The sequence below is a fragment of the Anguilla anguilla genome, chromosome 17, assembly GCF_013347855.1.
Source record: "Anguilla anguilla isolate fAngAng1 chromosome 17, fAngAng1.pri, whole genome shotgun sequence".
NCBI classification, from domain to species: Eukaryota; Metazoa; Chordata; class Actinopteri; order Anguilliformes; family Anguillidae; genus Anguilla; species Anguilla anguilla.
The window spans coordinates 27,496,775-27,508,513 of record NC_049217.1 but is presented as its reverse complement, the minus strand read 5'-3'; the positions used below and the strand labels follow the sequence as shown (position 1 = coordinate 27,508,513).

General features: G+C 45.1%; 1 protein-coding gene across 1 annotated transcript; it reads right to left on the bottom strand.

The window, feature by feature from the left end:
* Positions 1–2,136: 2,136 nt before the first annotated feature.
* Positions 2,137–11,436, bottom strand: ptger1b (prostaglandin E receptor 1b (subtype EP1)). The gene is given in 4 exon segments (XM_035397125.1): positions 2,137–4,581; positions 7,641–8,192; positions 8,194–8,607; positions 11,008–11,436. Coding segments are annotated over 3 exon segments (1,179 nt in total). The 5' UTR covers positions 8,551–8,607; positions 11,008–11,436; the 3' UTR covers positions 2,137–4,311.
* Positions 11,437–11,739: the final 303 nt, after the last annotated feature.

Here is an 11,739-nt window from a genome sequence, read left to right as displayed (position 1 = left end):
GAACATTTCGACTCTGATTGGCTAGGATACTTCGAATGGAGAGTGTGGGCCAATAGGAGTTCGAGACATTGCGACTTATCGTCAAGGCCTCTCTTGCAAATAGCCACATTATCATAACCTGCGTGTGCATCATTAATAATAATAATAATAATAATAATAATAATAATAATATACAAAAGTAATTGGCTGTCCTGTTCTAAGTGCTCCGATACAGCAATTGTCTGAAACATTAGAAAAAATAATGTCGAGTAACCAGCAGGTGGTGATATTGATCCACGTGTTCTCTTTCACTCAAACAAATAACGGGAAAGGTAGATTGTATCTCTACAAATAGTCCAATTTTCAAACATATTTTAAAACGGTGTTGAACAGGGCAATCAGATTATTTCTCATACGATAGCAATTAGCCTTCTTCTATGAAATCATAAGCCGAAATGTGTATCTTTTCAGACAGTTGATAGTGCCCTTTGCGAAAATCTGACTGGATTTCATGAAGCAGGATTACCGAGTTAGCCGGATATCTGCGCTATCTGAGTGAAAACCAAGAACGGCTCTTTTTACTTCAGTTCATAATCCAGATTTGGTAGGGTTGCCGGTTTTACTCTGCAGTCATCCAGCAGACTCAGTAATCCTGTTATGTGCAATAGAGCCCTGGTCCACTTGATCTTGGAGAGATTACATTTATTTATTTGGCAGACGCTGGGTCTTGGAGTGATCCAGGACACAATGATTTACATTCAGGCCGGGGACACATGCCAGGGCGAGGCTCCTTCTCTAAATTGAGCCCTTGTACGTTTATGGTTATTTATGGTTTAGTGGTATAGCACTATGCATAAGCATGTTTTCTCAGGGGGTAGTCCGGGCTGTGGATTTAGAGCCGTGTTTAAACACTGATCTCAGTATGTAGCCTGAAGTTTTTCTAATCAGCATAACAGTCGTTCAAATATACAATTGGTATTTCTTATGTAGCAATAATTTCTCATCTGGTTTCAACTTACAGCCCTTCTGTGTAAGAATTTGATATCTGGCTAATAATGTGTGCTAACCCATGGACAACAATTGAGTTTGCTACGAGAGTCTGACATAGACACACAATTTGATACTCACAATGCCTTTAAATTAGTAGTAAATGACTAGTAGTAAGTCACTTGACTCCTGAGAACTTTTTCAAGTCTTAAAGCAGTTTTGTGATAGTCTAGTTTCCTTCATCATCATGTCTGGTTTTAATAAGAAATGACAGAGATAGAGATTTCTCAAATGAGGCTCAGCTGTGTTTAAAAAAAAAAATTTAGTATGCACACGTTAGTCTTTGCCATAAAGCAGCTGCTTCCACGTTGCCACTGGCCTCTTGGTGGCCTGTCATAGTGGCCAGTCGTCCCCTTGCTCGATCGTCCAGTTTGTAGGAAGGGCTTGATCTAGGCACGGTCTTGGTGGTGCCATACGCTTTCCATTTCTTAATGGTAGTCTTGATTGTGTTTTAACGGATACTCAAGTCCTTTGATACCATTTTATATCCATCTCCTCACTTTGTGTATGTCCACAACTTTATCTCTTGAGTTTTTTTTGAAGGCTCCTTGTTCCTCATGGTTTGTTCTTTACTTGTTTGTTAGTTTTCTTTATGTAATGCACTACCCAGCGTAGTAAGCCTACAGAAACATCTGATTTCATTCTAAATTAATCAGAATTCCTGTAATTGGACACAGGTGGGGGCCAATTAGCTTGGTGTATGCTTTAGGGGTTTCGTTATATTTGAGCTAATTTACAATTACTATTATAAGGGGTGTGTATACTTATGCAACCCAGTTATCACAGATTTTTATTTTTATCTTGTTTTAAGAAATTTTGAGAATTATTTTCACTTTGATATTCTATGATACTGTGTAAAAGTGGGAAACATCTGATTTAATGTATTACATTTTATGTAAGGCTGTACTTCTATAGCCACTACGTGTGCGTGTCTGTGTGTGTGCGTGTGTTTTTGTTTGTGTGTTTGTGTGTGTGTGTATGTGTGTGTGTGTGTGCGTGTGTTTGTGTGTGTGTATTTGTGTGTGTGTGTGTGCGTGTGTTTGTGTGTGTGTGTTTGTGTGTGTATGAGAAAGAGTGACGGGTGCTGAATAAGTTCAGCCTTGCACCAGACTTCAGTGAGATGTTTATTTTCCATTCAACAGTCACATTGATCATTTACTTCAGTATGCCCAGCAAGACTGGAACCACTTCCTGTACCACACAGGAGGGTACGTCTATAGCATTATCATTTATGCAAGTCACACATTTACTGTCATTAGCCTGCCGTGTGAGCGCACCACATGTGCTTATCTTTTAACCGCAGCTCCTTTCAAATGTCATTAGCATCATGTAGCAAAGGAACCACACGTAACATGCAGTCTGTTCCTGGCACACTCCACATTTTACATTCACCTGTCAGCGATCTGCAGCCGTTTGTTTCCCACTTGTTCAAGCCAAATCAAATACGGGTCAAATACGTATTTGTTCTGGATTCAAATACTTTTCTGTGCTCTATTCGTCTTGCCTGGTGTGAACTGAGCCTGCCAATATGACCAGAAGGCGGAGTTTGCGCTTTTTGAGAGTATTTCCTTGGTTCCAATACACCAGACAAGATCAGTACAGTGTAGAAAAGTATTTGAATCCAAAACAAATATGTATTTGACCCAGGTCTGTTCTGTGGGGAGTCTGTTCCTAATGGATTTTGTACAGGCCAGCTCTGTGCTTGACAATACTGTGTTCAGTACTATGGTGCACACTGGGCACAGTACCTTGGAAAGGGAACCGAACTGTGGTTAATTTACCCCAACCATTTACAGCAATTACCGCACCATTACAAGCTGGTATTGACAGAAAGTCAGCATGCTTGGCAGGTCCTTTCGTTCCCATGGTTAAAATTAAAGTAGACGCAGAGTTCTAGTTATGCAAACACATGGTATTATAGCACCTTTCTGGCCACGTTTCCTCTCGTCAGAAGCTATTTCCCGAGGTTCTGATCTATTTGCCACATCCTAGCTACTTACAGTGTGATACTTGGCCCCTGCGCTCTTTCCACGGTTGAGGTTTGCTGCAACTGAAAGCATGCAAAAGGAAACCTAGTCTGTCTTTTCATTTCAGAGAATTTCAATGGAAGAGGGGAGAAAAGCCAATGACAAACGTTTTTACATTTTGAGGCGGCCACATTCAACGTATTTTAACATCGCTTAGCTTCATTTCATGTCCCCAGATAATTGGGGAAAAAAGAGAAAACATAGAAAATAAATACACACATCGTACTTTACACAACACAGTAAGTCCTGTGTCCACACAGGAAAAATGGGTACAGGCACAGTCCTTTCATTCCTTCCGCTTTAGAGAAGGTTACGGGATGAATAACAAAAAAACAAACAAACAGAACATGGTTTAGAATACATTATTTTACAAGCTTTACAAGCAAAAAGAAATCCATGACATTTTAACACTGAAGCACAGGCTCATAAAAAAAAAAAGAGTAAACAAACTGCCGTAGAGTCTGTCGAGGTTGTTCGATTCATGTTGGTTCAAGGGATGAAGTCCATGGATGCAACGCACAATCCTGGTAGAATTGGCCACATGCAATAATACCCCATATGACTAAAGCTGGAAGATTCCAAAGGGCTGCCACACTTCATTTCTGTGACCTGTGATCAGTTATTTATTATACTGGCTCTTCTTTTCGTCTGAGAAAGATGGGGGAACTTGTTCATCTGAAGGGGACTGATTGGGACCCCCTCACTGACCCCCAAACTTGAGCCACTTCCCCTCGACTGGTCAGCAAAATTCCACCGTACAAACCATTTCCTAACGGCAGAAAACACTTGGGTTCGCAAGAAATGGGGAATTCGGGATCCAAAAGCATCAGCGGGTGGAAAGATGGCAGGGCAGTCAGAGTCAAGGCGATAACTTTACAGATCCCAGATTTGTTGAAGGGTGCGCCCGTTTGTGAGAGAGGAATCATTCCGCCATTTCTGGAACGGACCCCTCCTGATTTCCATGGCGATGGTGGCTGGGCGGAGTCGGAAAACTGCCTGGCTACGGAGGACACTGATGTCTCTGGAAGGCCAAACAAAATTCCGGCCCTCCCTCTCTGTCCTCCACTCTTCTGAGTAACCCGGGGTCAGGCCAGGGTCATGCCAAGGTCAGGCCAAGGTCATGCCAGGGCAAGGCCAGGGTCAGGCCAGGGACAGGCCAAGGTCATGCCAGGGTAAGGCCGGAGACAGGCCAAGGTCAGGCCAGGGTCAGGCCGGAGACAGGCCAAGGTCAGGCCAAAGTCAGGCAGAGTGTGTGACCTCATAACCGGTTGACGGCGTTCTTCTCCGAGCTCTGGAAGGAGCCGACCTCCCACCGGCGGAAGGTGCTCCCCGTCAGGGCCGTCTGGCGCTTGGTGATGAGGTAGATCTTCCTCAGGACGGCCCGGCGCAGGAGGATGTACACCCACGGGTCCAGGATCTGGTTCCAAGAGGCCAAGCGCACACCCATCACCATCAGCTTCTCGTAGGTGGGCAGGTCATCCCCCAGTGAGCCTCTGTAGGACTGCATCACCGACATCAGGCCAAAGGTCTGTAGACCACACACCAGACAAAACAAACAAACAAACAAACAAACAAACAAACAAATGAATCCTCTTCATTCATACAGCATGTTTCATGCAGTTTTGCAAGTGCATAAAATGTAAATAATCATGACAAGTCACCCTGGATCACTCTTCCCAATCACAGAACTCCATCAGGATCGTCTCCAAATGGGTTAACAACAAAGCATTCCGAATTCCAAATTCATGAAAACTGAGGTAGCCGTTGGCTGTGGTTGGCTGTGGCTTAACTCCGTACCGTATTTGTCTGTAAATCTGCTTTTAATAAATCATCGACTTAGTACACATGCCGTGCATCCAAACAGCTTTCTTTCCAATGATTTATTTCTCTGTTATTTAGGAACTGTCAGTGAAATATGAAAAAGCTGCAAATTATATATAAATACAATACAAAAACTGGATGAACTACAGATTCTTTTTTTATTTACATATTGTAGGAGGCCTACATAAATAACTTTTCCTCCGCCGCAGTTTTTGATGAAACAGATTAAGGGAATTCCTGCAGGAATAACGGGAATCAACAGCTAATCTCATTCCATTTGCATGTAGTAATGCTACAGTATGTCTCACATCCTTAGATTGCTAGATTGTGATTCATGCTGTTAGTTCAGTGGTGAGGAGAAGCGAAGGTGACAGCATAGAGCAGGTCCCTGTTAAGGTCGTGCTTACCGCAAGTCTGTTCCCTATTATAATGGTATTCTTAAGCCAAATAAACAGTTTTAAAATATGGAAAATACTTCAATGGTAAACGCCTATGCACGTTCTAACAATTAATTGACACCGTAAATTTCCTCTACCCCCATCATTCAAGTCCTTACAATTTATTGAGATTAAATGTTGAGAATTGCACATGTTTTTAAATATCTTTATACATCAACAAAACCTCTCATGTTATAAAAGTACCAAAACCCATGTTAATTCCCCAGTTGGTCAACATATTTACTATTTGGTAACAAAGAACATTTTCTTTAGAGCTAAACTAACAATGCCATTCATAACCCCCGTTTTAAAAGCCCTTCATTGGCTGTCTATTCGTTTTACGATTTATTTTTTAAAAATTATTTTAGTTTATAAGTCTCTTCGTGGCCAAGCACCTCCCTGCCGATCTGACCTGCTTTTAAGGTATGTGCCTAACAGCACCCCTCGGTGTGAAAGACATTATGAGGTCTATTATCAACCGGCCATGTTAGGTTTTACACTCTTCAGTACGGACAGCGAAAGGACATTTCCCCTCCTTCTGCAAACAGCCGCAGGATAAACTACGGAGATAACAAGGAGCCCGATGCCAGCCTGGGCATAAAGCAGGGTTCAGACCCAGCGCGCTGGCAAGCGCCGACTGGCAGGAATTCAGCGTTTCTCCCAAGTGCGCCGTAAAACTTCAAGGTCAAGCTATGACACAGACAGCGTCTATAACAGAGAACATATGGGAAAATGTGACTTTTAAAAACGACATTTAAAAGCCATTAACCCTGGCATGCGGGGAGAAAAAGAGTGGAAATCCTCGGTGACCTGAAGCTAAAAATTCTCGATTTATTTTGGTTGGCCGAACAACGCACTCTTTCCCCCTTCATGTTCGAAAATCTGTTCATCGGGTGGCCCCGTGCGTATCAAAACATTCTCACAGCAACTAGGGTGAATTATGACTCTCGAAGCGCCGCGGTCGTCTCGCTACTGCCCCAAGCTAGCGCTACCCTGAGACAGCGCATCTCGCTCTCTCTCATTTAAACGCGTAAATGTGAACATTAGCCGTTGTGCTAAACGAGCATCGCACTGCCGCCTTGCGCTGCTCTTTCAGACGGGGAAAAGGGGAAACCGACGCGTGGCCAAGGGACTGCAGGCTTAAGGTCTCGGCGGGTGTTACATCCCTGTGTATTATTTAGAACATTATTATTATTAAGGGATGTTACTTTTCTGTGTTTTTGGCTGGGCATTGCTGGTTGTTTGTGTTCCCCTATACAGGTGGTGATAAACATGTATCCTGTTGCCGGGTGACCTGACTAGGAGGATGCGCGGTGACGAGGATGCCGGTGTCGTCGCTCGGAGACCGGACCAGATGCGGCCGTAGCTAAGGACGCCGGCGACCGTTGCGGAGCAACGGTTAGAAGAAGATGCGGGCCTATATAACAGCTGGACGCCGTCATCACAAGAGAGCCATCTTTTCGTCTGCTACTGCTAAGGCTCAATTAAATAGCCTTTGTGTCACGGACATTTTAGCTAGGTTGACACTTTCAGTTTATAGGAAATCATTAAGTTGTATATAATAAATAATAATTTTCTCTCTTTAAACATCTGCGCGTTGGTTGCGTTATTGTGTAGATTGGTTGTGGTGGTTTAATGTTACGAACCGTTCCACCCTCTTTGTTATTGCAACACTGAAGGGTATTTCCATTCGTAACAGCGAGACACTATCTGATACACCCTCGAGCGGGGCGCTTTTACCCAGATTGCAACAGGAAGCAAGCCGGTCGTTGTAAACAGATAGCGACGCTGCGCCGGTCCCCCGGCGGAGGTAATTGAGGTAGAGGCGGTGGCGTCGCCGAGTGAACGGGCGAGGACGGCGGCAGGACGTTCCGAACACTGAGAGCTCTGTCCGCGTGCCAGCGAAGCCGAAGCAATCCGATCTGATCCGCCTTTTGTAAATACATTAAACAGCACAGTGACCTCGTACAATCACTCTCAGGCAGGGACATGCTATACTGTGAAACAGCATCAGAAGCCTCCCGTACTTCAAGAACCAAGAGGACAGGACAGAGAGAATGCATAAACTGAGTATCTGGTGAGTCTTTAGAACCGGGTCGTAAGCCCTGGTCCTGGGGAGCTGCGGGGTCTGCTAGTTTCTTCGTTTCCACCCAAAAATCTACAGAAAATTTCACACCGAAGAAACCAGCAGAGGTGAGCTAACTGCATAATCAACCAATTTAACGGATCATTCAGCTGCCGAGTAACTACATTACCCAGCAGACCCTGCACTTCTCCAGGACGGAAGCTGTACGCGCCTGCCACAGAATCTCGCGTGACCGCGACTCACCAGCAGGGGGCTCCAGCAGATGCAGGAGGTGACCATGATGCCCACCAGCTGCACCACCATCTCGATGTCGTGGGACTTGGCGGAGCGTCGTCGGCCGCAGGTCCTGCGGCGCAGCCGGGCCAGCACCAGCGCCAGGCCGCTCACCGTGTTGCAGACCAGCGCCACGGCCAGGGAGGCCAGGCCCAGGCCGGAGAAGAGCAGGACGAAGGCCACGTCCTCGGGCCCCGTGCGGCCCAGCACCCGGATGAAGCACCACGTGCGCGGGAACTGGTAGGTGTAGGCGCCCAGGCTGAAGTAGGGCAGCAGCGCCACGGACAGCGCCGCCAGCATGATGAGCGAGAGCGCCAGCTTGGCGCGGGCGGTGGTGACCAGCGAGGCGTGGAGCAGCGGGCGCGTCACGCCCAGGCAGCGCTCCGCCGCCATGGCGCAGCCCAGGAAGAGCGGGCACAGGCCGAAGAACACCATGCACCCGCCCAGGAACTGGCACGTGGCGTCCGTGGAGTCCTGAGCGGCGGGGGGGCGGGGTCCCGGAGCCGGGCCCCGCCCCCGAACCCGAACCCGTCGCCGCCGCCACGTACAGCCTCAGGACCAGGGCGCCGGGGATCACGTGCCCGGCGAAGTCGGTGGCCACCAGGGAGCTGGCGAAGATGAGGAAGGTGGCCTTGGAGCGGCGGCGCTGGCGGGCGTAGGCCTTGGCCAGGATGGCCAGCGCCACAATGTTGGACAGGATGCCCAGCGTCATGGAGAGCCCGGGCGCCGCGGGGTTGCCAGGGGCGGACCTGCTCGTCGCCGTGCGGTTGTCCGCCGTCCAGGCCACCGCCGCCACGCCCCCCGCGGCTCCCTGGCTCTGATTGGAGGAGGGGGCGAGGGGGGCGGGGCCTGAGACATTAGAGTGGTGCACGGCCAACATCACAGGGGGGGCGGGGCTCAGACGGCGAGGCGTGGACAGGTGGTGCGGAGGAGGTCGCTGCAAATCAGCGCAGAGAACAGAAGTGTTAGGCCGCAGATGTGCAGACATGCGCAAAACCCAAATTACTTCAGCGCACCGTTAAATGCATCTTTTTTTTTTTTTTTTGTTTCTGCTTCCCAACACACAGTTTGGAAAGTCCAGTGATCAACAAGACCCAGCTCACCAAACTGTTTGTGTGGAAAGAAATGATGACACCTGGATTGTAATTTAAATTAAAAAAATAAGGACAAGTGTTGGTTGAATCTAGCCCAGGTCTCCTCCACAGTGATCTTGTCCATGGCAGTGATGTTAATAAACCCTCATTCTATCCCTAAATCAGAGGACTCTTAAAACAAATGGACACTAAAACGCTTAATTGTTAAAGAATGTTTTTAAGGGTTTCACATCTGTTGACAGGATCACAAAGATACATTTGTCTCCAACCTTGGCTCCCAGAATCCATATTTACTGAGCAAGCACAACCTTTTCCTCTTTGAGCACTTACATGACATTAACAGCAATGGCACCAAGGGGATACACTGTGTGGGCCTTTAAAGATAAACACGGGGATAATACACAGTAGCACACATAAATATGCAGGCTCCTCTTAAATGACAGTTACCGTTTTTCCGTTTGAAAATGCTGTCTGGAGAGGACTGTTATCCCTCCTACTGTAAATACAATTATTTGTCCAGAAATGTATACTGAAAAGACCCAATTCCAGTAGATTTTCATTGTACTTTAAGTATCACAGATTCTCTTTTGTTTGTTTCTTTGTTTTCCTTCCTTTGAAAATAAAACAGATTAGGGCTTAATGAATTCCCCCAACAGCACGAACGTCCGTCACGCAAGCAGGAGCGCGGTGCTGGCCTGACAGGCGCGTTATCTCGCGCATGCCATGCATTCGGCGAGGACAGGCACACCGGGCGTTACTTTAATGTTACTCTTCAGGTAGAAAATTTGGAATATGGCTATAAATTCACAAGGCTTGCCGCGTACAAGATCGTTCGATTCTCCGCCACCTGTAGTCCCAACACTAAGCAACACCTTATATAAAACACGAGGTATTGCGTAACACGGGATAGCCATGTTCCAGCAACGAACCCGATGTGCCCGGATCTTCTCTGGTCACTATCTGTAGCCTAATTGTGGAAGCAGCAGATTTTCTTGTAACTACAAGGGATCAATGGTGGGAAGTCCCACATTTTTGGATTTTTTTTTCTCACCTGTGAGACCTAAAGAGAGCATTTCGCAAAAATCTGAGGAGCCCCTTTTGCTACACTATCACCGTCTGCGCTGCTGTGGGGGTAATCTACACCCCAGTAGCCCAATCTCTGATATTATAGCCTATTAAGAGCCCCGAGAATTAAGCCAAACGCTGTGACTGGATCATTCAAGACATTATCCGACATAAACAAAATAACTTAAACTATTTTTTAATCTTCTCATCTCGCTATTTTATTGTCATTTCTTACATGTTTAATTATTCGAGTGTGCCGTGATTGTACAGTTCAGCTTGCGCTCACACAGTCTATCAATAGGCCTTATTACTTACACTGAGAGCTTGTCTCGCTCTGACACATTCAACGCTGTTTTCTCAACGGCCAACGTCCCGGGACCCGGAAAAATCCTGACCCTGGCATCACTTTCCCGTGACGATGTTTCATGTATAAACTGACAGATGCTTATCATTAACGGAATGAGGAACAATCAGGCCCACAGTTTTTAGTTTTGAAAGCGGATCCCAGGGCTTATCAAACCGTTGTTTTACCAATATTGTTTCTTTGTCATATCAAGAACATCAATTCTGATTTGTTGTGGATTGCTCGCTGAAATTTCACAAATAAATAAATTAAAAAAACACCTGCAATCTGTAACACGTTTCAGTTGGTAACCACAGTCTGGGAAAAGTAATACTTAAATGAAACACTTCTAAATACAAACGTTGCCAAATGAAGGCTCATTATAATTACGTAATTCAAAGGACAAAGTATTGGCTAAATGAATAGTATAATATTGTATGTTGTAATTATTATTATTATTATTATTATTATTATTATTATTATTATTATTATTATTAATAATAATAATGATAATAATAATAATGATAATAATAATAATATTATGAATAATAATATTTCGTCCTAAAATACAAATCCAACTACATAACAACAACAGCAGCAACAACAACAACAATAGTAATAAAAATAATAAGGAACGCTTCGTTTTCACTTTCATCTTTAATTACAGACATTGTCCTAAAAAACGATTTAAGTGTGGTAGAATTAATTAATATACTAAAATAATTGGCCCGAATCATTTCGTGTTGTGATAAAAAACAAAGCCTATTAATTGAAGCTATGCGTTTTTACAACCGTTCATTTATAAATTAAGTAGAAATTAAAATGATTGATTTACCTACCGTTCAGGATTCCTTTGAGATCTTGAAGTGCCCATCATAGCTCATTTAAGAGCATTTCAAATTCTTGAATTCTTTAAACTTTCCTTCGAGAAAAATCCAGTGACCAGAACTGTCTCAGATAATCCAGATATGGCCAATATTATCAACTATGTGAAACAAAGACCCTCATCGCGATGAAACCAGGTAAAAAGTTATTGTCTCCTTTTAAGTATTTAACTCGAAGACGTAGACGTCACCACCTTCCATTCTTCAAGTTAACATCCTATATAGTAGGCTAGCCTAATTCGCAAATGATACGGACAGATCTTCTCCAGTCGCTCTCCTGAACAGTTTATGAAAGAGAAAGAGCGCGAGCACGTCCCTCACAGCAGAAAGGACTGTATCCCGGGATTCAGAGCACACCCCCATTTATAGAGTACAGCCTGTTGGCGTTTCCGCAGGCTGCTCTGTGAGCGCGCGTGTATTTACATACTTGAGTGCTGCCATGCTACTGGTGATGAGACTGAGGAGCCGAAGACGAGTGCTTCGGCGGGGATTACTTAGAATGCATAATTGCCAAGAATGTTAACGACCTGGCTGCAAAGCGTTTACGCGTGCGCAGTGCTTTCTGTAGACTTCTATTTGCTTTTATTGGAGAGTGCGGTGGTTTTACGGCGATGATGGAAGTGTAAAAAGGTTAAAAGTAATGAACCCTCAGGCCCTGTGCATCCTAGTAACTCGTACTTTCA